Source organism: Phalaenopsis equestris, unplaced genomic scaffold (genome assembly GCF_001263595.1).
Source record: "Phalaenopsis equestris unplaced genomic scaffold, ASM126359v1 Scaffold000202, whole genome shotgun sequence".
In the NCBI taxonomy this organism is placed as follows: Eukaryota; Viridiplantae; Streptophyta; class Magnoliopsida; order Asparagales; family Orchidaceae; genus Phalaenopsis; species Phalaenopsis equestris.
In genome coordinates, this window is record NW_018164644.1 from 3,906,667 (window position 1) to 3,934,443 (window position 27,777).

A 27,777-nucleotide genomic window follows, 5' to 3' on the forward strand; every position below is an offset into this window, starting at 1 on the left:
TGAGACTCTCAACCATCCTGAGCAGAAATGGATTCATTTTATTTACATTAACTATTAGTAAATGGGAGGCTAGCGTTATCTAAAGAACCTTAGCCTCCGTAGCTTCCATGCTTCAACTTAGTATAAATTCACAAAAGAAAAAAGTAGCATTTTGAACCTTACAAGTCATCTCACCGCATTCAATAAATATAATAAACGTTGAACCCTAAAACCATCTTAAGAATAGATAATTGTCGAGTATTCAAACAGGTCTGTTTCGGCTCATTTTCGTGTCAGCGGATTGGATGATATTGCGCCGATACTCTTTTGGGAGGTAGCTTACGGAGGATGTACAGAACAAGTGCTGATGGAAGTATCTCAGTAAGCTGTTGCATCAATTAATCATAAACTCACTCACTTGGAATAAGAATTAAGTAAAATAAAGTTGGAAGTTACATTTATAACACTGGTATAAAAAATCTATGCATGAAAATATGTATTTCACTTTTGAGAAGGTAGTGATAAGGGGTATTTTTGATGTGATGCCAAAGATTCGAGTGTTATGTAAATATTAAAGTTTAGCGGTTAGATTAGTAAATGTATAAAAATTGCATGGTGTGCATCTAAATTCATCTAAATTTATTCAATAACTTACCGTGTAATAGAAGAGGTCTAGAATAGGGTGATCCATAACTTCGAGAGATAACTCAGATTCAAATGCAGATATCACCACCTAAAGTTGTCGGTAGAAGCAAAGCGCAAGTAAAAATATAAAAATAGCAGAGTTGATGATATGAAAGAGTGCTGCAATCTTCTCATAAAGTATGAAAAGAAATATTTTGTCTTTAAATATGACTAAAGAGAATTTGAATTCTGCCTGAAAACTCACCACAGCACTTCTAATTAGAAAACAAGCGAAGCATATAGCCGTTACAGACCCAACCTGAAATAGCAAAGCTTGTGGTTTAAATCCGATTGGAAATTTCAAAAAAGCATCTCATATTATTAAAATTATAGTTGGAAAAGCTTTGCAGAATAATCCTAGAAAAACTTTAATGAATGCATTTTGAATTTTAAGAAATCTTAACGTTGCCAACAGTTTGACTATAAATAAATGAAAGGGCATTTACATACAAAGCACCCAATTTATATGTATTCAGGTATCTAACATCTAAACTTTTCTATTTACATTCATAAAAAATATCACTATTTTAACCTTCAAATAATGAAAAACATCTTTCATGCATACACAAGCACCACATATGTAAAAAATAGAGTTTAGGCATTAGATATGTAAATACATAAAAAAGGAGTGGTATGTATGTAAATCTTCCATAAATGAATCTTTGAGTCCCTATTAAACGATCATGGAGAAAAACACAACCTCGTATAGTTTCTTCCTTCGACCCTTTGACTCGATTGGGAATCGCCTCAACATGAGAAAGAGGCTAACAAAATAATAATTTGAAAAATACTGTAATTAAAATTCAATTATAAGAAAAATAAGCATGTCCCAGAAAGTTGAGAAAATTTTTACCGTCCTCCGTAAACCAGGAAACCAAGTGCAGCAATCAAGGATACCACTGAAATTGCAAAAAAACAAAACAAGGATATCCTATAGATTGATGAATAAAAATAAACAGTGCAAATTAAAGCATTATAAGACTTTACCTGCTATAAAAATTTTGCCGATTTCCTCCACAACTTTAGCATCGTCTATCCATAAGTATATCCATATACAGATCTGATAGAAAAGTAAAAATCTCATAACACCAAACTAGGATAGCCACTGTGATTTTAGCACATTAAATTACTTTCTTGTAAAGTCGATCAAGCATCTGAGAATAAATTTAAAGTGTCTGTAAGCCAATAAAAAAAAATGAAAAAAAGACAGTAAACTTCTGCAGAAAATGGGGACGTTTGAATTAGAAGAGAGAATCATAGCAACATCCTTCTAAGGTTATAATAACACAAGTAATTTAATAGATGACACCCTGAAGATTCAAATAATCAAATGATCTTTAAAACTGTCACGGGATCAATAGGGGTCCTCCTATTTATTAAAAAGGAACAAATACCATGTCAAAAGTACACTCAAAATTGAATATAATACATTACAAATAAAGGGAGCCTTCCATTTAGTATAGTTCTACCCTAAAACTCCCCCTCAAATTAGAGCATATATATCAGTTACCTCTAACTTATTAGATAATTAAGGGAAAGAAGACAGAGTCTTGGCAAAATTATTAATTACTTAATCTGAACTAAAAAGTGTGAGTGACCGCCGTCATGGAGAGCACATCGCCTGACATAAAATGAAAATCAATTTTAATACATTAAGTTTGTTCATGAAAATGCAGGATTACTGGCATGATTATCATAGTACAATCTCACAGGATAAATGTTTGATGAATCAAACTCTCCAAAAGAGTCTTTACCCATATCATTTCACATGTAGTTTGTTCCTCATTTTTCCAAGTAATTATATTACCTCCAAACATACAATATCATGAGGTTGACTTCATATCTTCAATTACACTTGTATAATCAAAATAAGAGAATGTTTCATCATTCAGATGCTCAATCTTAGTATATGTATATGGTAACTATTGTCAAAGAGATTTTTTAATAACTTAAGAATTCACATGATAGCCTCCCAATGCTTCCATTTTGGAGATTGCATGAGCTGAATAACAAAGAAAATACCGAGTAACAATCACATAAATCCACCTTTTGAATAATCTTTGATATTAAGATGGATCATCAAAGAGATTTCCATAATTAAAAGCGGTCTAAGTCTCCCTAGGTGAATCAATTGCTTGCATTGAATATGATCAAATTCTTCAAGAAGGTCAATAGTGTATCTCCTCTAATAAGACATTGATATCCTTTTCCTCCAAGAACATAGTTTGGCTATCCCAAATCTTCGAGAAAAAAATATGATTGCAAATAGTGACTTTTCTTCAGAGATATTATGACAACATCAAGTAAGATGCCAATATAAACAAAGTATGACAGAACCTAAGTATGTATGTCTGACAAAGAAAGAATGATCTATTCTGCTATTGTAAAGAATAATCTCGATTTTACTTGATGTCTGACAAAGATAAATTTAAGGGATAGCCTTCTCTCTATTTTACTTCAAAAAATATGTGATATTTTCATTTGGCTAAAGCTTTCATGCTACTTTGTAGAAATTTTAGTGAAGAGACTATTTTTTTGTAACAAAATCTGCTAATATATGGTAGACATAAAAATAATAATAATAATAAAAAAAAAACGATCATCCAACATTTCCACATAAGAAATAAATAGAATAAAATTAATTATATATCAATTTTTTTGTAACATAATCTGCTAATATATGGTAGACATAAAAAAAATAATAAAAAAAAAAAACGATCATCCAACATTTTCACATAAGAAATAAATAGAATAATATTATATATATATATATATAAAGCACATAATACATAATAACTTTTTAAAAGTCAAAATTTCCACAAAAGTTCTGTGACTATCTTTAGAAAAAGTTGCTACTATCCCAAACAGAGTAAATTGAAACACTTGAGAGCACAAATTAAAATAATCAAAACACAAAAAAGCTAAAATACAAAAGTACAAAACGAAACACAGATAAATATGGTTATGCAAATACATAATGCTAGATGTCCAAGCGATAGACTAGCAAGCACAATATAAAATTATTTACATTAACTCAATAGGATAAGATGATTAGCTTAAGGATCACTCCATGAACATTTCAAAACAACAGTAAAATAAATGCATAATTGAAATAACTAAATCTATAAATAAAATTTAGATAATATAATTTTTATGTGGTTCCATACATAATTAGCGTACAACCATGCCAAATTCAACTATCATAATCTTTAACTCGAGTAGATTGAGAACCTTTTACAAAATCTTGTTTCAAGAGAATATGCACCAACTTCTTGATTCGACAAGAGCCACTAAACCAAGCAAGCTTTTCCACACAACTTCACCGAGTATCACTAAACACAAACCACAAAGGTTACTATTAAAAACTAAGTCAAAATATTTCATGTACTTTGAAAGTGACTTAATGATTATCATCTAACAATCTAATACAAAATCTATTTCAAATACAATAATATACAAAAAAAATACAATTTTATTTTTTTTTCAAAAAATACTACAGAGATTTTAAAAAAAAAAAAGATACTGCCAAATAATTCATGTACTTTGAAAGTGATTTAATGATTATCATCTAACAATCTAATGCAAAATCTATTTCAAATACAATAAAATACAAAAAAATATATAATTTTTTTTTTTCCCAAAAAATACTACAGAGATTTAAAAAAAAAAATACTGCCAAATAATGTGATACTGTTCTAGAGCTCCTAGAAGCAATTTGGCAAGCGAATTTTGTGGGGAGTTAGTAGTAATATAGCAAGAGAAAATATGCTAGGTTGACGACATTTGGAAAAAGATAGGTGTCATCTGGCGGCTGTTCCATCTAAAAACAACAGTTCAATGACGAATTGACGAGGTATGGGCCCGAGGAGGTTCAACCAACTGTCCTAAGCAAGACGATACAACACTCCATAGATCAAATTCATAAAACCAATAAAACTGAAATCCAAACAGTCAAATACACATATAGAAAAATCCACTAATAGAAGTTCCAAATTAGAAACTAGTATTCTTTGCTCCAGAATGCCTGAGAAATTTTCCAAAGCTGTGGTCCACCATTCATATTCGTGATTACATTGCTAAATTAAACTGAAACTTAACAGCCAAATTACTAAATATAGCCTTCCAAAGAGAGCTCAAGACCCTCTCATCTCTGACATTTTGGACCTCCATCAGCAATGAGAACTTAGGAGGTTGATTGTATTTTTGAAAATCTAGAAACTCTCTTATCTGTGCTTGTCATGTGTCCGATATCGGCTTCTCAAACTCATAGGGACAACTAATGATAGTCCTACTGATGCACCTTTTAATGCTTCCAAAAAGATAACTTATGCCACAATATCTTCAAACTCTGTAAGAATTCCTGTCACATTGGACGCACTACATTCTAGAAGAACTAATGTTAATCTTGTTGAAGTCTCTCTCATGGGCCCAACTTAAATTACCAGCATCACTCCCTCGTTGGCTGCAAGATGGTACTCCTCTCCATGCTCCTCTGAGTCTTCACCTTCTACCTCCTCCATTACACCATGTTCGGTGAAATATATCATTCTTCTGTTTAGGACGCAAATTTCCCAAAGCTGTGACACTTGAAGCACTTCCTAGCTTAGACAGACTTAAGAGTACTGACGATCTCTACCTTTTCTCCACTATGTGTGGATTTCTCCTCTGGTGGGGTTAGCCTGGGTAATCCGTTGGATGTACTTTTACTGCCTAATTCTGGGATCCAACTTTGCCTAAACGATGGGATGGTCACCTAATAACTTTATTTCTCCATCTTCAAAGCTAAGGTCTGGACATCGAGTATGGACCAATACGGATGCAATTGCACTACATTCCTAATAAATAATCTCAACCCTCCAATATATCTAGTCACTGTGTGATCCTCTGGTTCCACTAACTCAATTTTCAGCATAAGTTGATCAAATTCATCCATGTAATCCTCCACAGAAGCATCTATCTAGCACAGAGTGTGGAGTTTTATGAAAGTCGTGTCAGTAATATGGGAAAAAATAGTTTTGTTACATCTCACTTTTCATCTTTTACAACACAGTGATCTTACTCATCCCTTCTTACTGTTGAATACGCTTCAGAATCTCCCACTACAATGAAGAACTTTTCTTGAATTTGATGGCTACCAATTTAACTATCTTGTCCTAAGGAATATCCTTGTACTCAAATATTCACATCAATGTTTGAAACCACTCAATAAACTCATTTGGAGCCATGTGACAATTAAAATTCGATAAATCCACCTTTACTCCAAGATTCTGGATTATTCTCTCATGTAACATGTTGAATCGTCAAGATAGTGGTTCTTCATCATTGAAATGCTTGGTTGAAGGGATTCATTTTCACCTCTTCATCTAACGAGTCACTGTTGTGGCTATGCAGACCTCACTGGATTGTCTCCTTTCAAATACAACAAGTCTCCATTACAATTGAAGGATTTCCCATTGTATATTCTCCACAAGTTCCCGGTCATCCTGTTAAAGGCATGGCATCCTATCTTCCCGATCAGGTTTCGAGCAGATGAAGGATTGCAAAACAAGGTTGGTCATGTGCTTAGATTTTGGTGATAGATGTCGAGTTGAAATTTTGATGAATCTATAAATATTAAATTTTGAAAATTTTGGGTAGGGGTAGGAATTGCGATAAGACTAATTGGGAATAATGAAAATATTTTTAGAATTTTGGATTGGGAGAAAGAAGACAAAACCCTAAAAAATCTAGAACTTTTTACGCTCTGATACCAGATGATACTGTTCTAAAACTCTTAAATGATATTTGGGGATTGTGCTTTGCGGAGAGGTTGTTGTGCAATAGCGAGGGAACAAAAATATATAAAACCAACAGCATTTGCAAAGGGATAGGTGTCGTTCGACAGTTGTCCAGGCTAAAAATAGTAGTCCAACGGCGAATTGGCTAGGTACGGGCAGCAAGAAAGTTCCACCACCTATTCCTTAAGTAAGATACATACATCACTAGCAAAAGGAAATAAATATAATACTCCTTAAGAGTAAATTCCAGGTGATACCATTCGAAGGCTCAAAAGGTATTTGATACATAGATTTTGAGAGGAGACGATTGTTGAATATCAAGACAATGGAAATATATGAAGTTGACGATGTTTGGAAGAGGATATGTGTTGTTCAGCAACTGTCTTGGCTGAAAACAACGATCCAATGGAAAATCGGGAGGTACGGGCGGAGATGAGGTTCCACCAAATGTTCGTAAGCAAGATACATATATACCACTTGAAAAAGAAAGATAATGCAACACTCAATACAACAAAATTCAGAGAAACATATTTTAAATTCATAAAACCAACAAAACTGAAATCCAATCAGTCCAACACACAAAAAATTCCATAACATAAAATACTTAATTAAAAACTACATAAAAAATAAAGAACTCGAAACTAAAGAAGGATAAAAGAAAACTTGTTGAAACATAGAAAGGAAATTAAAAAAAAAACTTCGTTCAAATCTGTTCTCCTACGATTAAGGAACCGCGGGTCGCTAAATCTGGACACCGTAGAAACCTCGTGACGGGACTCACTAAAATCCCGCAACAGGATCGTGGCATGCTTGTGGATGGTGTCGCGTCATAATGCCTTCACGGCATTGTGGTTGAAATAAATACTTTGTTTTCTTCGGTTTCTTCATAGAAGATGAAGCAAATAATCCCTTTGAAAATAATTTTCACCAACCTAAACCAGCTCAAAGCATCCCATATAAATCGGAAAAATGTTCTCTCAAATAAAAAAAATAAAATAAAATAGTTCCCAACATGTCAAAAATAGCCACAATAGCTAGTTTGACTGTCCATTAGTGCCCCTTGCCCGCTATGAAGCTATCACAAGTTAGGACTCCTATATGCACAAAATGAAGTTTTTTCGAACTTCTAAGCAAATGATTATTAATTATAATAATTGATATAAATAATAGACACCGAAAAAAAAAAAGAGAAAAATATAAAGTAAATTAAAAAAGTACTTGAAAATGATAGATAAATCTAAAATAAAATAAAATACATAATTTAATCTAATTTTAGTCAAACTCTAAATTAACTTAGTCTGTTTTCATCATATCCTTCAGACTTTTAGTGAATCTACTCCATCAATTAATATCGAAAACCTCTAGAAGTTACTAATAGACCACATCGAGCCTGAACTACATCGATACCAAATGCTAGCATCAAGTTAGCATCATTGTTCTTATTGAATTACATCGAGCCTGAATCTACTCCATCGAGCCTGAATTACATCTTGTATCATTGATCTTATTGAATTCATCCACTTCAACTGATCTCCATATTGCAAGTGCTCCAAGTTAGTCTAATGATACGATCCTCATCTTCATAATTGTTGACTACTGATTGTCAAGAAAGAACATACTTGGCAAATCATTAGACAACACCATACAATGATTGCTATCATCAAGCATTAATGAGCTGCAAATAAATTTCCTAGGAGCATGAGATAATGAAAGCAAGCGAGCGAGCACAATAAGTGTGAGGATCATGAGAACAATGACAAGAAGCAACCAAGCACAAAAGCGCACGAGCAAGTGCATTGAGCATGGATTCAACCAACCAAACATAGTGTGTGGATGAGTGCAATGTACACAATCGGGAGGTAGGTTAAGTGACGAGATCAGGAGCTCTGCAACTGAAGGGTTAAGGATCAAGAGAAGAAAGATAGGATGGTGAATAGTGTCGGAAGGGAAGAGCTAACAAGTCTAGTACCATGTAAGAGAAAAAAATTTTCATGTGATAGTGTCATATTCAACAGAGATACATCCTATTTATAATATAGGGATGAATACAATATCCCACTATGCGCCCAAAATACCAAACACTAGCATCCAAATATAGGAAACCTTCCTATTTAGCATATTCCTACCAAAATAGAAACATTCACGGAAGCGATATTCAATAAAAAAAATAAAATATTCATCATTATTTTAGCTATGATTTAAATGATAAACGAAATTGTAGAAATATTAAAGACTATATTTCATTGTACCTTATATACTAAAAAGACAAACACAAGCCACTAGCATTACAATGTCATGCAGCAACTCTGCACCTTTCAAAGCACATCCACGTGAGCCCAACACCAAGTCTACCTATTAGTCCACTAAAGCCTTGTAATACTGCCCATTATTATCAATCTCAATTTGTATCCCTGCCACCTTCATTACTTAATTAAGTGCATTGCACATAAAGTTTTGCTTTGAAGTTCCTTAAATGCTTATGTTGGCACAGTTCGTTGGCAGTTGATTTCTAAAGAACACGGTTACATCTCACATGTTAATGTAATATATCCAAATGCAAATTTAAGGCACAATGATATAAAGCACCAAATGGTTTTTTAACAGTGAATCATCAAAACATATGGAAGAAACACTAAGAACGGAAGATTTAGAGCAAGCAAGCTTCAAAAAATCACATAAATTTCATCAAGCTATATAATCCAATAGAATTACTACCCTATAGGTTTTCCAATGGAAGTATTCTGCAAATAAAAGAAAAACAATTAATCTCCCATACAAAAGTCGTGCTAAGAGTCAAGAGTTTTCTAGCTATCATTTATTGGCAAAAACTTGGGGATGGAACAGCAAGATGAAGCTTTCAAAGATTCATATCAAAAAGAAATATGTGGTGACCTACATACTGGCTCAAGATACCAACAAAAAAAGTTACGAAAAAAGTCTTACATACATAGTGGACTCTGAAATCCTAAGGAAGTATCTCTCAAAAAAACTACAAGCAGAGCTTGACCATGCAGGACAAGATGACGAGATGAAGAAGAAGAATGATGATTTAAGGCATTAAATATTTATTAAGATTTATAGAGTTACTGGAGTTTTTGGAGTAGTTGGCAAACAATTTTGCTTTAAATATAATTCTAAGAATAAGAGGATTTGTGACTAGCTCTAGAACTAACAACAAATAATAAAAGAATTTTCAATTATAACTGGGGTTCACATCAAGAATTAGCACATGTATCTTTTTGTATTGGTCATAGAGATGCCTATAAAATATTATTCAAGGTGAGATATATTTAAATGTTGATTAATCATTACCATTTGAACGAATTCATTAGTAATATCAGAAAGTCAATCCCAAAATTTAGGATGCAACTGATGAAGGTAATGATAACAACCTTAATTTGCCAGAATTTTTCACAAGTAATTGAATGGTTAGAGCAACTGCCAAAATTTTTAGAAATAAATTAAGGGACTTGGAATTAGTAGATAGGGAGAAAACTCAGTTCATTTTCCTTTCATTCCATGGTTTGACAAAATGCGAGCCATGTCATATATTCCTAAACAAAAAATTTTCCTATTAACCAATACATAATTAATGGACAAGCGATACTGCATGTAAGAAAAAAAATGCGAGGAACTATATCAAATAAAGCAATCAATAACATTTTGTGTTAAACAAACAGCAGATACGATTCTTAAAATGAAGCAATTCTTTACCCTAATTATATTAATAAAGCTATTAATTTAGTTGTAAGCCTGAGAAAAATAAAGAAATAATAAAAAATTATCAATTTGTAGTTTTTCCGACTACCCAATAATCTTAAGTTGTAACAAATTGACTCATTCGCATAAGAAATACAAAAAAAAAAGATAACTTCAGCTTTATCTGATCATGCTATTTCAAAATGTCATCAGCTTTCATATTAGAATCATCGTGGCTTTTTTTAATCTTTTCTAACCACAAACTTCCTACTTTCAAACAATTTTTTCCGATCAACTATCATTCACCTTTGATGCATATGAATTGAATTGCTTCAAGAAGATAATAGCCAGTAGTATGAAAAGGTGAAAAGCAATGGCAGAACAGGATCTTGTTAAGCATAATAGTACCTGGACTACATAAATAACAGTGTTAATGGAGATGTAGACAATCCTCAGTTTATCTGTTGGAAGACTTCGTGCCTGTTAAAAATAAAAATAGTTAACAGCAAATGTTAGAAGGTATAAAAATTCAAACTGCTCGGCATATCTATCAATTTATGGCGCAAACAAAGAGGAGCTGCTTCAGACTTTCCTGATGATAGATCTCTGCCCAGAAAAGGACAAGCAAGGTGTACGTAGAAAAGAACAACAATCCAGGAAGGTCCAATAATGCAAAGGTAAACACCTGTTCCAAGCAAAAGGAATAACTTATCAAATATAAACACATAAAAAGGTAACAATCATATTCCATTAGTGTTTAAGATTTTGCAAATAGTCTAGTCCTAAAAGGGCAAAAACTTTAATTCCTTTGTATGAAAAAGCCCATTTCGGCCTTATCAGGTGAAACCAAAAATGTTTGTGGACGGTTCCTACCAGAACCGATTGGATACAGGCATTTTAAATCAGTTACGGGTGAAAACTAAAGCCACCAATTAAGCATCTGGGTTGTTACTAATGATAGAGAGACGTTGTATTTAGTTCACACTTGCACACAATAAGAATGAGGTAAAATGAGAATAAAGCATATCAAAAATCAAGAGAAAAAAAATTAATAAAAAGTATATCACTAAGAAAGAGACCTCAAAGCTTTTGAATAGTAGACATAATAGAAATGAATGAGCATGAGCTAATGGTAAAATGCATTGCAGGTGGGCTAAAACCACATTTGATAGGCTCATTTATTTATAATTTAACTGGTTCAATCCAGAACGCCCCACCCTGCAACCCCCAACCACCAACCCCTCCCCTCCCCTCCAAGGTCATCTAAAATGAAGTAGGATAAAAAGACATTTTGTAATATTGAAGCTGAAGTTGCACAGCTTTCGCTAAAATAAGAACATCATCAACACTAAGTCTACCAATATTAATAAATGTTTTTGCATAGAATGAATACTATCCGACGAAGAAATCAACACAATTTTCCACATAACTTAGGGTAAAGCATATTTTTTCTTCAATAATCAAAAACACTCGACACAAATACATAAGCACAAACGATTCGAGAGGTAGGCGAACTCTCCCAAATCCTACAAAGTCTCTCCTAAACCCTAAACCTAAGACTCACAACAATAATCTCATGTGACCTATTAGGGTCTACTTATACTAAACGATAATAAATAAGAAATGACTACATTGCCCTTCAACATATAAAAAACAAAATTGCTCTTAGCCTAGGCATTAGAATAACAACACTCCCCCCACTCCCAGCCCAAAATATACCTTGTCCTCAAGATAAATTGCACGGTTTGGTCACTCGGATCGCAACTACAGTAAGTTGAACGGTCATGCTTCTTGGATCGATTAGAACTTTCACCAGTCGTGACCTCGACCAATTAGCTCTAAGGGTGACTATATCACTTGGATGGAGCGGAAGGGTGAGAAAGAAGTAAAATTTTGGGTCTTTGTAAGCCATGATCCCGACGTTTGCCTTTTCCGCGAAGTTCAGTAACCGTGATGCCATCATTGCCTTCTCCGTAGAGAAAAAAGAAAGTTTGGGATCTCTGTAAGTTGCGATCCCATCGTTGCATTCTCTGCAAGCTCTAATTACAAGATTATGAAGTTTCGGGTCTATGAACGTCGAACCCGAAAACAACATCTCAAGCACGATGATCCGTTGCTTCATGTACGCATGCCAATCCATTGCTTCTTGTATACGTGCCAATCTCTTGCTTCTTGTATGCATGCCAATCCCTTCGTTGGCTTCTGTAGGCTCAATCACGACTATAGTGTCGTTGCTGTTGCAGGAAGTTTGGTAGTTCAGTCACAAGGTCCAATTACAAGGTTAGTAGGCCTCGGTTCCATGTCGCGGTCCAGATGTTCTTGTCATAATTGAACGCACTAATACCATTTGATACAAATTTATTGTAAAAATCTTTCCAAACAAGGTAAAACAGATTTTTTTCTTCAATAATCTAAAGCAATCAATATGAATACACAAGATAAGCACCTATAATTCGAGAGGTCAGCGATTTCTTTCAAATCCTACAATTTGAGAGGTAGGAAGTCCCTCCCAAACCCTAAACCCTAAACTCACAACAATAATCTCATGCATACCTAACCCTAAACCTATTAGTCTATTGCATACCTAACCCTACCTAAACCTATTAGTCTATTTATCCTAAACAAGGATAGACTCACCACACACCACTCCTACTAAAAACTTCAAAGAAAAGAAGCTAAACTTCATTCCACTAGCACTAAATAAGAGAGGGTCATAAAAATGGTAAAATTTACCTCAACCTTGAGAATAATTAGCCATTCACATGTCAAAACAAAGCACTCAAGCAGCTATTTAGAGTGGCAAATTGCATGAAGTATCGTAAAGTGTGAGAACCAATGTTTAAAAATACACTTCGAAGTAAGCTTAACGTGCAAAGCGAAGCAAAGCGCATGACGCCCGCTTCCCTTCACTGAAGCCCGCCCTGAAGTGTTGAAACAAAGCAATTAGTCCAGTTTACATTTTAGCGAGAGTGAACAAAATGTTACCGAATTCATTTAGCTTGTTTTATAAAACTTTAGACTTTATTAATTTATTTATACTTTAGAATACATATTTTATTTAAAGTTATAAGATTTTTTTAAAGTAATTTTTAAATTTTTAATTATTGCAACAGACTATTAGAAATTACATGAAATTTTAATTTGTAGATTCATAATCAATGTTTTCTTTCAAATTAGGCATTGCTTCACACATTTTTTTCTATTTTACATCAACGTTTAAGCCATACTTTATATTTTATAAGTGCTAATGAAGTTATTTATACATTAATAGTTTTATTTAATCTGTTAGCGCTTTAGTTAATAAAAGCGTCACTTTGATTAGTGTTTTCTACTTTGAAGCAAAAAATAAAACACTGTGCATCACATTGCATTTTCATAGCACAGGTGAAAACTAGGAATATAACAAAACAACACCAATTACATCTGAATAGAGTTGAGCAGATCCATTAGGAGATCCCTCTGGACCAGTAAGAGTGACCTATTTTCAATACACATACCTAAGTTGAACATCAAAGAATTTGTCCTGACATAATCCCCAATGAAGGCTACATAAACTTCTTATTGATCGCATGATTTGACCAGAAGAAGTGGACTACACAAATCTAGTCGCCTGCCAACCATTGCTAAGAATTCTATAGTTATATGTTGTGCAAGGTGTTTGGTAAGGCAAAAAAACCAAAAAATCCACCACACCCCAACCCACCAAAAAAAAAAATTTTCTGAAAAATAGCATTATATTTCTTGTTTTCGCAAATTAAACTAAGAGCAGATTCTTTCACATATAAGAAATTATAAGTTCAACAATCCTGGTAATTAAGAAGTTTGATCTAACAATAACACCTTAACTTCGAAGCATTATTTTCAGCAATGAAAATTTTGGAAAGGAGAGCAATAAATAAGATTCAACTGAACAGCATAATAGCATGGCAATAAGGCCACATCTCATTCAGCGCATGTGATGTAGCACATCATCAAAATGAAGTCAAAGGTCCACTCACAAGAGCCTAAGCAAGTGCCCAATTAAAAGGCCATTCAAGGCGCATCACAAGTCATATCAAGCAGAAATATTTAAATTTGTATTTTATTATTTATATTTCAATTTCAATGTCTAGAATATTAAATTTTCAAATTTGGAGGGTTTTATGGCTGCTCATTAAAAAATTAAAATAATAAATTAGGAAGGTTGATGGCCACTTACCACCCTTCAAAAGTTCCTCCTTTTATTGATTTTTTATCATTGTAATCCTTACAAATAAGGTTGATATGTAATGCTTTGAATCAATTGTTGAATGAAATATATGAGTGAGAATTTTCTCTCCTGTTGCTTGTTGCTTGTTGCTTGGTGCTTGGTGCTTTCAAATGTTGTCATTTCTTTTGTGACAATAGGTATTTATCTTTGCTTTTCTTTTATGATATTCATTAATCTCTTAAACTCTTCACCACTCTTCATCCACTTCCTAAGCTTCTTATAATATCAACAAACTCGGCCGAGAAATATATATTAAAACCTAGTCTTGTTCCCTAACCCCAAACACAATTGTAAACCCATCAAAACCCACCCATCTACTCTAGGTCACAAGTATACATCCTAAGCTAACCATCAATAATCGTTTCTATTCAAGCCACTTTTCCAAAGGGGTAATTCCAATCAGCCCAAACAATCCTAATCCAAGCAAGTCTTGGTATTTTAGCCACCATTCCCTCATAAATCTTCTAACATTCCACCAAAACCTCCACATCACATCTTTAGACTTAAAACCAAACACCCATAGTAAATTTTAATATTTATCTCATCAAAAAGGTCACCCACCTCCATCATATTTGATATCAGAGCGAATCTGGGAAGGAGCTGATTTGGGTAGAGCTTTTGGACATCTAAGAAGAAATACTTTGTTGTGGACTTGTCTCTACAAGCTTATGAGTTACTTAAAAAAACGTTGAGTTTAGTGAATTTCTTCTAATGATAGATTTTTTTTCTTTTAATAGCTTGGATATCTAATATATTTCTTGCAAAATTATGATGTAAGCACGAAGTTTAATTAGCAAACTCCACTATGAAGCCTGACTTACATCCCTTGTGTGAACCTATACCTAAACTTTTTTTTCTTGAGTGAAAACATTGTTAAGGGCGTGTTCCACTTAAAGAAAATACAAATTTACCAATGATATGATCAAAATATTAAGTTTTTTGCTTGATTTTTTATGTTAACTTTTTATGATAAACTAGTTGCACATTATGTCAAAACTTGAAAAAATTTGCCATCTTAAGGACTTGAGGTTAGTAGATCATAGAAAATTGCATTTAAAATCTCTTTTATAAGAGCATGTATAAAAGTTAGTGTATTTGAGCTAAAAAGAACTTTCTCAAAAATGTTTAAACAGCTTAAGGATAGCTTATGACGTAAATGGTCTTTGTAACCCCCTCCTCACCTGAAATTTCTTGTAGCTAAAGATTTACTTTACTTTTGCATATATATTTTATTTCTCTCTCTCATCTATAGTCTTTTCACTTTCATCTCTCTTCACAAGGAAAAAAAAAAAGAAACATCATGGCACCTAAATTAGTTTCCCAAGCTCAAATTGAAATTTTAACTTAAATGGTTGATTCTTTAGATCTTAGGATTCATAAAAATGATACTAAGAATAAAAAATTATTTGAAGACACTAAAGAACAAATGCAAGATTTAAAAGATCAAGTGCAAATAATCATAAATGTTCTTCAAAATAATAAACCCCTTGTCACACCACCGCCTAACCAATTTTTTATTATACCATTAAAAGAAAATGATTCATACTTAGAGCCAAGAGAAGACCAAATTCATAGAAAACAACCTAACCATAGAGGTAGAACGGATCATCTTTATCGGAATAATGATGAATTTAATGGTCTCTCTAGAATAGTTAAATTAAGGATGCATCCTATGATGGAATTATCCCAAGTTCTTAGATTGGTTAGTCCAAATGGATGATTTTTTTTATTGGCAGCATAAAATGGATGATTATCAAATAGTTGCATTTGCCAAAATGAAATTGACTGGTCATGCTAAAATGTATTGGAATAATGCATTAGGTAAGGAATGGAGGTTAGGAAGGAGCACTCTCGCTTGGATTGAAATGAAGGAGAAGTTAAGAACTAAATTGTCAACATCATTTGAAAAAAATTACATGGGCAATTATTGATGTTAAGTCAAGGTAGTTTTTCTATAACTAAATACTTGAACACATTTGAAGATCCAATTACCAGTACCAACTGCATTTACAACTACTAGCAATTGGCCAATAAATTTATCATTGGCCCTAGAAGAGGCCTTCCATTATGCTTTGTTAGTAGAAAATAAAAGGAAATCCACCTCTCTTTTAAAATTAAAAGGGCAAACACCCCCATTTCATCACATAAACCCGTTGTTAGAGTCACTCATCATACTAGTCAAACCCAACATCTCAAAGCTCCTACTAATGGGAGCTTAAAAAATAATAAAGATATCAGGTGTTTTAAATACCCCAAAAGGATCATATGCAAAACCAATGTAAAACCCAAATTCTTTTCATGGACGAAGTTGAAAATTCTATTGATGATGAAATGGAAGAAGTTTATGATGACACACCTCTTTCTAAGGATATTTAATGACTCTCCAAAAACTGTAACAAAATGTTTAACTGTTACCAAAATAGAAACTAAAAATTGGAGAAGAAAGAATATTTTCAATATGCATGTTATTTGTAATGAGAGAAGATGCAGGTTAGTTATTGATGGAAGAAGTGCAATAAATGGCATCTCAACTCATGCCATTACTGGAACAAATCTTAAAATTGAACTGCCTGAACCTTTTTATGTTAGTTGGCTCAATCATGCATCTCTACCTATCACAATTAGGTGTCTCGTTTCTATAAAGATTGGTAGTTATTAAGATCAAATATGGCGTGATGTCCTTCTCCTGGATAATGCTCACATCTTATTAGGTAAACCTTAGTTGTGTGACTTGAATGTACTCCACTATAGTAGATAAAATACTTATGTTTTTAAATATAATTATAAAAATATTAAGCTCGTTCCTATCCAGCCTTTAGAAAAAGGTCTCTCCCATAGCACTTAATAAACCCAATTCTGATCTACAACCTAAACCCACTCTTAAGTAAGGTGCTAAGCTCCAATTAATGATTGTAAGAAATCCTATTATTATGGACAACATTATCATTTCTTATCTTAATTCCAACAACTCGCCTGCTCCATCAACTCTAAAAAAAACTATTGGATTTGGAACAACAAAAAAGAAGTTTTCTGGTATGCCCCTCCTACATTTATTGCACATGAAAGAAGTAACCTCTGAATCTAATGAGACTCACATACATGCTATGGTCTCAACTCTTCTTTCTGAATTTACTCATGTTGCACCTAATGAATTACCTGATAAGTTACCCCCACTTAGGTTCATTCAACACGTCGTTGACTTAACCCCTGGTTCACAACTCCCCAACCTTCCCCACTAACGAATGAACTTCACTAAGCATACTGAACTAAAGAGATAGGATGAAAACTTACTTAAGAAAGGATTTATTCAAGAAAATCTTAGTCCCTGTGCAGTTCCAACATTACTAACCCCAAAGAAAGACGAAACATAGAGGATTTTTATTGATAGTCGAGCCATTAATAGGAACACTATTAAGTGTTGATTTCTCATTCCTCGACTGGATGACATGTATTTAATCTTAGGGGCAATTTTTTTTCCTAAAATTGATTTAAAAAGTGGTTATCACCAAATTAGGATTTAATCAAGAGCTGAGTGGAAAACTATTTTAAAACCCTAATGGACTTTATGAATGGTCACTGATGCCCTTCGACGTTTCAAATGCTCCAAGTACATTTATGAGGTTAATGAACACCATCCTAAAACCTTTTATAAGAAATGTTTTTGTTGTTTATTTTGATGATATCTTGATTTTTAGCCCGAGTGAGATGGACCATTTATAACAGCTTCAGCAAGTATTTGAAAGCCTCGGGAAAGAACAATTGTACATCAACTTGAATAAGTGCTTCTTCTTACAAATTGAGGCAATTTTCGTGGGAATTATTGGTTTCCATGGCTCGAATAAAACCTGGCACTTCCAAAGTTCAAGCAATTTTAGACTGGCCCGCACCTAAGAATTTTACTGATGTGCATAGTTTCCATGGCCTGGCCACTTTTTATAGGAGATTAATCAAAGACTTTAGTACAGTTGTCGCCCCAATATTTGACATTTCGAAACTGGAGAAATTTCATCGAACCCCTACAACACAAAAAGCATCAGATCATATTAAGGTTTTAAAAACATCTGCCCCTATACTTAGGATGCCTTATTTTTTTAAAGCTTTTGAGGTAACTTGTGATGCTTTTGGCATTAGAATTGGTGAAATCTTAAGTTTAAAAAATCACCCAATAGCTTTCTTTAATGAGAAATTGAATGAACCTAAACAACAATATTCAACATATGATAGAGAACTTTATGCTCTCATTCAATCTTTGAGACGCTGACGTCATTCCCTTTACATAAGGAGCATATTCTTAACTCAGATTATCATGCTCTTAAATTTATTAATACTCAACGAAAGATAGTCATAGGCATGCTAAATGAGTTGAATTTCTTCAAGATTATTCTTTTGTTTTCGAGCATAAACCTGTTGATGCCTTATCTAGGGTGGCTTTTAACTATAAGCTCTCTACAACTGAAAATTATAGGTCAAAGATGAGTACCTTATGTGTCCTGACTTAATCTAATTTATATGAAAAACATAGAAAAACCTTTGCCTCTTCAAAGAATATTTTGTCACCAATTGATATCTATATAAGAAAAAACAACTTTGCATTCCTAGAACTTCACTTAGAGAATTTTTAATCTCCAACTGCATTCTAGAGGAATAGTTGGACACTTTGAAAAGGATAAGACCATCTGTTTAATAGAAAGTATGATTTTTTTTCCTTCAATTAAGAGAGATGTTAAAAAATTAATAGCTCAATGTTTGACCTGTAAACAAGCAAAAGTCATTGAACAAAAATCTGGTCAATATGTTGCATTGTTGGTACCCTATAGGCCTTGAGAAGATCTCTCAATGGATTTTATCCTAGGACTACCCCGCACAGCTCGAGTACATAATGGCATATTTGTCATAGTTGATCGCTTCTCAAAGATGAATCATTTCTTGTCATGCTCTAAAACCAACAATGCTTCCCATGTTGCTAGATTATTCTTTAAGGAATTTGCACCACATGGCCTACCTTCAACCATTGTGTCTGACTGTGATGTTTGCTTTGTTTCATATTTTTGGAAAGCTCTTTGGAAATTATTAGGCATGAAAATAAACTATCATCTATCTTTCATCCTCAAATAGATGGTCAAATTGAGGTAGTTAATCGAACATTAAGAAATCTTTAAGATGCCTTGTAGGAAAGAATTTAGGAAATTGAGACTTGCATTTACCTATCTCTGAAGTTGCATATAATAATACTATTTCGAAGACAACCAAAACTTCACTTTTTGAAATTGTTTATGGCCAAAATCCCAAACGACATATTAATATAACCAACCTCCCACCTCATGCATTCACAGATTCTGCATTTTCATTTGCCAAAGATTTTCAAATCATCCATAAAATCATAAGAAACCAAATTATTTTAATTAATGAACAGTATGCTTCTAAAGAAAATCATAATAGATCAATAAGAGAATTTAAAGGAGATTATATTTTGATTCGCATTCATCCTAAGAGGTATCACACCATTAAGTTTAAGAAATTATAAGCAAGAGCTTGTGGCCCCTTTAAAATTCTAAGGAAAATTTGATCCAATGCTTATCACCTTGATTTGCCTATCAGTATGCTAGTCCAACCTATTATTAATATTGAAGATGTTCTATCATATGGAGGTGTTAGCAAACCACCACTTATTAAGACTAACTTTTTGGTAGGAGATATAATTCCCCATGTGCAAAATCCTTTTTTTCTTGAAGTTGAACGCATCATCACCGATGAAGCGCCCATCGAACCAGCTGCTTAGCATCGTTTTCTAGTTCGTTGGAAGAATAAGCCGCCCATTGATGATGCAAGGCTAACCCGAATTGATTTGGAAACTTTAGCCCCACAATTAGTACAAAAGTTCTTAGATTTCAACTCTACGAAGAAGAGTTCAATTGAGCCTGAGAGAGTTGATGCAGCACATCATCAAAATGAAGTGAAAGATCCACTTACAAGAGCCCTAGCAAGACCCTATGAAAGTACCCAATTAAAAACCCATTCAAGGCCCAATGCAATATCATAAGAAGATGACATATTTGAATTTGTATTTTATTATTTATATTTTGATTTCAGTTTCTAGAATGTTTAAATTTTCAAATTTGCAGGTTTTTATGACAGGTCATAAAAAAATAAAATAATAAATTAGGAATGTAGTTAGTACCTTCCTTCATTAATGACCACCAACCACTCTTTAAGAGTTCCTTCTCCTTTTATTAACTTTTTAACATTGTAATTCCTATAAATATGGCTGATATATAATGCTTTGAATCAGTTGTTCAATGAAATATTTAAGTGAGAACTTTTTCTATTGTTGTTTGGTGTTTCATGGCTTCAAGTGAAGCCTTTTTTTGTGAGATTAGGTATTTATCATTGTATTTCTTTTATGTTATTCATTTATCCTCCATAACACTTGCTCCTAAACTCTTCACCACTCTTCATCCACTTCCTAAGCTTCTTATAATATAGCAAACCAACAACCAAAGCAACCATTCCAAACTCCTCTTCATAGCTCTTGGCCAAGCAAGAGTATATTAAGACCTATTCTTGTTCCCTAACCGTAAACAACATTGTAAGCCCATCCAAACCCACCCATCTACTTCAGATCATAAGTATACGTCATAAGCTAACCACCAATAATCATTTCTAGCCATTTACCTATTATTAAGCCAATTTTCCAAAGATATGATTCAAATCAGCCCAAACAAGCCTAATCCAGACTAGACTCGGTATTTTAGCCACCATTCCACCAAAACCTCCACATCACAACTTTAGACCTAAAATCAAACATCAATAGTAAATGTTAATATTTTATCTCATCAAAAAGGCTACTCACCTCCATCAGTATGAATATGAAACAAAAAAAAGGATTTAAAAAAATCAAACACAATATATCATGAGCATGGTTTAAATTTTATGATTAAAAGGGATGCCATGGTCAAATAAATTAGTGATTAGGTGTATGAATAAAAGAACTAAAGAAACGGATCCACTTAAACAAGAACTTATGCATCATGTCCTACAATAACTGCATGATCATAAAATATTAAGCGGAATCTGAAAAGAGTTTCACAACATATTCTGCAAAAAAGAATTCAACCTGAGATCAAGAACACAACAAAGGGCAAAAATGTGTGAAGGCTAAAAAGCAGCAGTAAAAGGGCTTGTAATCCATTGCTTTAGGGAAAAAAAAGCCTTCCATAACATAACTTCTTGCTTTAGTTATATTTTTGTCTTTATGGATTCTTAGTCAACCAGGTCAAATGTGAATTTCATTGGGTTGTCACCAACCAGAATTTAAGACTAAAATTCAGAAGAAGTACACAGAAAATGCAAGCTTACCTTTGGTTTTAACAGAAAAACATGAGCATGAAATCCGAATAAGATAGCTCGTACTGCAATAAAAAGAAAATCGTTTAGAAAGTGTGAAATCAATGTTAAATATTTTGCAAAAAAAGTCAACATAGTTCTAAAATTCACCTCCATTAACAATAAAGTTCATAAGATGGAACACCTTCTGGGTTGTCCAGCCAAATTCAGGCACACGAAGCTGAATTCGAATTAGTTGAATCTGCAATAACGAATTAAAAGATCACAACATTGAATGTCACTGCCAATAAAGAATGTTACAGGAATACTCCTACTTGATCTGAACAATTAAGTTAATTTCCGCACAAAAAAAAACATCCAAAACACAATCATATGATTTAAATGTACAATAAACGTATGTTTTGTGTGTAATTTTGGTTTAGAAGCATTTTGAAACATTGGAAGCACTAAACAGTGTGAAGCAATAAATAATGCACTTATATAGGTTAATTTGTTCTCTACTTATATATTAATTAAAATAAAAACCATAGGTTTTTCTTAGTTAAAAACATCAAACTTGTAGTTTTCTAGCGTTGCCTTCTAATAGAAACATGAACAAGTTTTTTTTATCGTCGGAGACTAAATGTACCAAATAATTTTGAGCGGGGATATAAAGAAATGGTTTAATCATCCATAAGACAAAGAAATGCAGATTCAAATCCACATAAGTTTCATTTATCGACGAGGAATTCAACATGAAGAGAGATCAAGTTATGAAGAATGCTATTATTTTCTCAAATGAGAAAGGAATAGTTGACATGGAAGCAATGTAACAAATAATGGTAGCTGTACTAATTGGTACCCTTCTTAGGTAGCAAATGGGAGTAGATACATAACAAGAAAATGTAATAAATAAGCATTTAAAATGATAGTAACTTAGTAGCAATGACCAGCCTATGTTTGTCGTCTTTTCACATTCATGTGACATTCCATATGTCATCTCATATCACATCAATGAAAAGCACATCAAAATTGATATAACAACATAAGGCCCAAGATCAATTACTAGCCATTCTCTATTTTGAGAAGAGTCAAATGCTGTTGACAAGTATCTCGGAAGAAAGCATCAAAAGGACCAAGAATTTGGGGCATGTAACTCGGAGATAGAGGAAAAGAATGACAATTGTTTAGCAGAGGCACCTAGTATGAATAGTCTATGCTAGCTTTTCTAGTGCCCAACAACGGATATCAAAGAGTGCTTTAAAGCCAAGTGTTGCAATGTAAATCCATCATAAGCCAACTTTATCTTATCACAACCAGATAATGCAAAGCATGAAACACGTGTTGTGAGCCATACTTCATTAAAATAATCACTAAGCATGCTGCTCACGCATGCCAATCCAACTTATTGATATTTCAGTTCATAGGAAGAATAAATGAGCCACGCCTTCGCATGCAAATGTAGCCATCAAGTTTTCTTCTCCACACAACTCTTATCTCCATTTCTTCTCCTTTAGCGGTATACTTTCTAGAGTGATCACACTCACAACTCAAGTAAACAGTCAACAATAGCTCTTATCCTCCTGCAGATCTCAGCACACATGTGAACCTTCATCTCATTGATTTTAGGGTAATCATCACTTTGGATCCTCAATGCTTCCTCAAATTTTGAATTGTTGGATTCTCATAATTCTATTCAAATTTCTATTTCTTAACCGTATCAACTCAATTTTAAGAAGCACTTCAAAATTTTCGAGACATTGTCTATAAAATTTCATTTGTATTTTAATTAAACTAAGTTTTAAATTTGATATAACAAGATTGCAATATGAATTTTCAATCAATTTTTGGCAATCTATTGTTGCACATAATAATATATGCATCTAAAACAATAATCTTGCATGGTTTAGTTTTGGAATTACATATTTAGTGCATGAGCATGATATATGAACATACATACATGGGCGTTCTAGTTAATAAAAATGACACTTTGCTTTATGCATTGTGCTTCGCTCATTGAAGCGAAAATAAATCTGATGCATTGCATTACACTTTACTATTTAAAAGCACAGTCATCATTATCCTTCATCCTCAAAGTCACTCGTCAGTCTACAATCATATCTGCGCAGACTAATGCAATATAAAGTAAAGCAGCTTGGCTGTAAAGGTAAAAAGCCAACAAACATCATATGTAACTTAAGAAAAATATATAGAAATACACAAAATAAAATTTAAAAACAAAATTATAACTTAATTTAAAAATACACTTGGATTAACTAGAAAGAATTTTCCATGTAATAAACAATCAGATGAATCAAAATAATGATCATGATCTCTGCTTCACTTGTTGGAAGTACAATAGCATCAGAATCAAAATCACAAGTTTAACTATGCTGAGCACAGTCATATCTTCGGTGTCAAATCTTCCAAACATGCCAATTAAATTGTAGGAATAAAGCAACAAGAAAACTCAACAAATAGATAAAGTACAGAAAAGTATCCAGGATCTCAATAGAGGGCAAAACTCGACCCAGAAGTAACTCAAACAGCACAAATGTTGTAACAAGCATCTACAAAATATAAAATAACAAGATTATATTAGAATGGTGGGGCGAATAAAACGAAACACATAAGACACAAGTAGAATTGAAATACAAGCTACAAAATAGACTAGAAGGCCAGAGTAAAAAGGTTCAACTTTTGAAAGTGACTTTTGTTGTGTGATTAATACAATGCAGCTCTTGTAGTCTCTTCTGAGAAGGATATAACAAAAGCCCATTATAACTTACTGAAAGACAGTAAATCGCTTGGATTAAATATTAAGATTTATAAAATTAACAACCTTGAATTGTGAGAACTATGAATATAATAGAGAAAAAAGATGTTTGTTCTACTTTCTAATCAAGGGACTTACAAGACAATACACCTCTAAACAAATTGGCACTAAAACACATTACCTGAAATTACTAGCTCACGCTTAAACTATAGATATTTCACATGGCATGTCAAATTAGATTCATAATTACTTTTTTCAAATGGTTGCTAAAATTTATAATCCAAATTCAAAAATAATGAAGAGTGGCATTCAACACTGCACAACTTACTCCTTTATCTAGTGTTGAATAAAAGATAGTCCCACAAAAATACAACTCGAGAAGGAACATATGATACCACTTAATTCTTATCTATTTACATAACTAAAACCAAATTTTTATATTTGCCTAGATAACACGCTCATATATATCACATTAACATATAGATAAAAATATGTATTTCACTATAATAGGTAAATTTTAATGGTATTTTTATGTGATATAAAAAATAGGGTATTATATAAATTAAAAGAAAGATTTAGGTGTTAAATATTTAAAAATATAAGCACTTTGTGAAATGCATTTACATCCCCCAAAAAAATTATCATATTCCAAGCCTGTAATATTTTAGCATACTTATATTAGAGAAAAGGATAGCATGCGGCTGAGATAAATCATATACTTTTATGGAAATTTTAAACCAATTGAACTGAAAATTTGACAAAAGAAGATGCTTAGAGAAAAAAAAAACACAAGATTTAAATTATAAACCGCAGCATCATGTGCTGCAAAACCTTGAAAGTCTATCTCAAATCATACTATGGGCTGAGAGAAACGTTCCATAAGCATCATTTCTACGCCATGTCTAAGCCAACCTGGAAACTAGGATTAAGGCTATCCTTATAAATAACAATTTAGTCGAGATCATCGACAGCAATTTTGTAAATCCATTTGGGCATAGGTTAAGAACTTAGACAGGGAATGTGCTGATGATGATCAAAACGTGGCTCTAAGCAGCCATTCCAATAAATTCTTCAATGAATATTCTAAAAAAGGAAAGAATGAACTCCGCAACAACATGACTGGAACTCTTTGACCTGCTGGTAAGATACTTGATTAGAAACATGCAGTATAAAAGGTAGCAGATTCACCATATGACCAGCGGAGACCTAACTCTTCCCATGATATTATTAAGAGAATCAAATCGTACGAATCTTCCTTTTCACGGAAGGTCCACTCGGCAAGCATATTAAGCTATGAAGGCCATTCTAAAGTAAAAACATCGATAACAACCCAGAGCTACAGAAAAAAGGCGTATGTTTGAAGTCTGACCAAAGCGATGGCAGAGACTAGGGCGTATGCCGCGCAGAGAAAGTAGAAGACGCCATCCTGCCACTGAGTTGACCTGTTTATCTCATCCCACCAGCTGGAAACTAGCTTATTGGTAGCCCTCGATGCTTCCACCTCCAATGCTAGCCTCTTCATCTCTGAGTTCCCACTTCAGTTCGCTAGGGTTTCCAAGTTCAACAATCTCGTCCGGGAAGAATACGGGACTTGAAAGCTATTGATCTCTCTCGAAAAAGCAACAAAAGATGGTGTGAAAAGATTGGATAAATTACAGGGACGGACGGGAGAAGCCGGGCGGCGGCTTAGGATTCGATTGGTTTATTTCTAATCTATATTGAAAGATATATATGGATGCTAAAGAGTTCCTACGTATTAAGGTACTAACATCTAAAATTTCATATTTATATTAAGATACTTTTAGGGGACTTATAATTTACATTCATGTCATCTAATTCTTAGTATATTGCATAGATAACATCCAAAATTTTAATATTACATGCATACTGCAATTCTTCTCAGTTCTTCGATCTTACTAATCCACTGTACAAAGTAATAGTCAAGGTAATGATGAGATTGCAACGAACAAAGACCTTCAAAACTAAACTCCTTTCTTTCTCATCCTTTGACCCCACTCATCTAAAGGTAACTAAGGGATCGCGGTTATTGCATCCAAACTTGTCCTGTAAATCATGACCAAGGATTGGAGTAGTAGGAACATTGAAGGAGAAATAGAGAAAGAGGAAAAGAAATAAAATAGCAAATATGGACTTGCCCCATATGACGAACTAGAAAAATGCTGGGCTCTGGGACATGTTTTATATCTTGTAACTGAAGGGTTACAAATGAGAATATGTGAATCTCCTTGCAAAGTGTTTTCGTTTTTTCTCTTTTTAATTTTAAGTGAGTTGTTTGTTTGTCCACAGTCGTATACTTTCCCTTTTCGAATAAGTCTCTCTTTTCAATCATGTAAATGATCAGGAGAAGAGACGAACCAGAAAAGACGAATATATGATAATGACGACTAACAAGAGAATAAAAACATGGAGAGTCTATGTGTGATAAACCTCGCAATGATAAGTCGAGTATGTTCGCCCAAACAAGATTGGGCGGAAGCACCTTGGACCAATATTTATGAAAGAATACTTACATAAACTACCCACATCTAGAGATTCATGTGTGTTTGCTTATTTTGGGGTCCAGAATGCTCCCAATGGGACATTTCCAACTTGGTTAATTACATCTTGGGGGTTGTCCAGGAATACTTTTGATCTAGAGAGTTTTGTTTATACTAGAATTGACAACTAGCACAGAATTATCAAAGAATAATTATTTTACATATGAATGCTCCGATGTTTTCAAAGCTCCCACTAAACTACAAGGCAGAGTGAGTCTCTCATGGTTCTGCATGGGCAACTGACTCCTCAACATACGAAGCATGCTAAACAATTGAATCTTTCTAAAAGGGAATTTCAATACGTCAAATCACTTCTAGGCCATAAGGGCAAATGAAAAATCGTCATATCCCAAACGGGCAGCAGCTAATCGGTAAACAGACCATCAAGATGATATCAACGACAACAAGATGAGCGAAAGGAATCAAAGTGAGTAGTCAAAGGAAGGGAGGAGTAATCCCTAAACAGATAGAAGTGTCTGGGTCAGGGTACCACGGACCCGTCATCCCAAGCTATTATGACCCTAAGTCTATCTAGTTATAAAGGTAGTCGACCCAACACGTTCAAACATCACTGGTCAATAATCTTTGAATTGTGTCATTCATGTGAACCTCAACGGCCCTTAGATCAAAGAAATTAAACTTTATCATATAACTATTAGGTGGAGCTCTAAGGGGTGGGACTTTTACCCGTCAAAGTACCAAAGATGTCGCTATAAAAAAGAGAAAGGGGGG

At 33.5% G+C, this 27,777-nt stretch overlaps 1 protein-coding gene across 1 annotated transcript; it reads right to left on the bottom strand.

The window, feature by feature from the left end:
* Positions 1–26,230, bottom strand: LOC110022805 (tobamovirus multiplication protein 1). Its single transcript, XM_020721917.1, has 11 exons — positions 25,857–26,230; positions 21,883–21,973; positions 21,745–21,797; positions 10,732–10,824; positions 10,548–10,619; positions 1,651–1,723; positions 1,517–1,562; positions 1,364–1,427; positions 869–922; positions 635–712; positions 1–365 (listed from the first exon to the last, which is right to left on the bottom strand). Exons 1-11 carry the CDS (start codon positions 26,007–26,009, stop codon positions 273–275), a joined length of 870 nt encoding a protein of 289 aa, XP_020577576.1. The 5' UTR covers positions 26,010–26,230; the 3' UTR covers positions 1–272.
* Between the last annotated feature and the right edge of the window lie 1,547 nt (positions 26,231–27,777).

Bases quoted from the DNA above. Each gene is read 5' to 3' on its own strand.
- LOC110022805 (XM_020721917.1), bottom strand. From the start codon at position 26,009: ATGAAGAGGCTAGCATTGGAGGTGGAAGCATCGAGGGCTACCAATAAG. The intron at 21,798-21,882 runs GTGAATTTTAGA...TTTTTATTGCAG, and splicing joins GAACTTTATTGTTAATGGAG to TACGAGCTATCTTATTCGGA. The intron at 1,428-1,516 runs GTAAAAATTTTC...TTATTTTGTTAG, and splicing joins TTCCTGGTTTACGGAGGACG to CCTCTTTCTCATGTTGAGGC.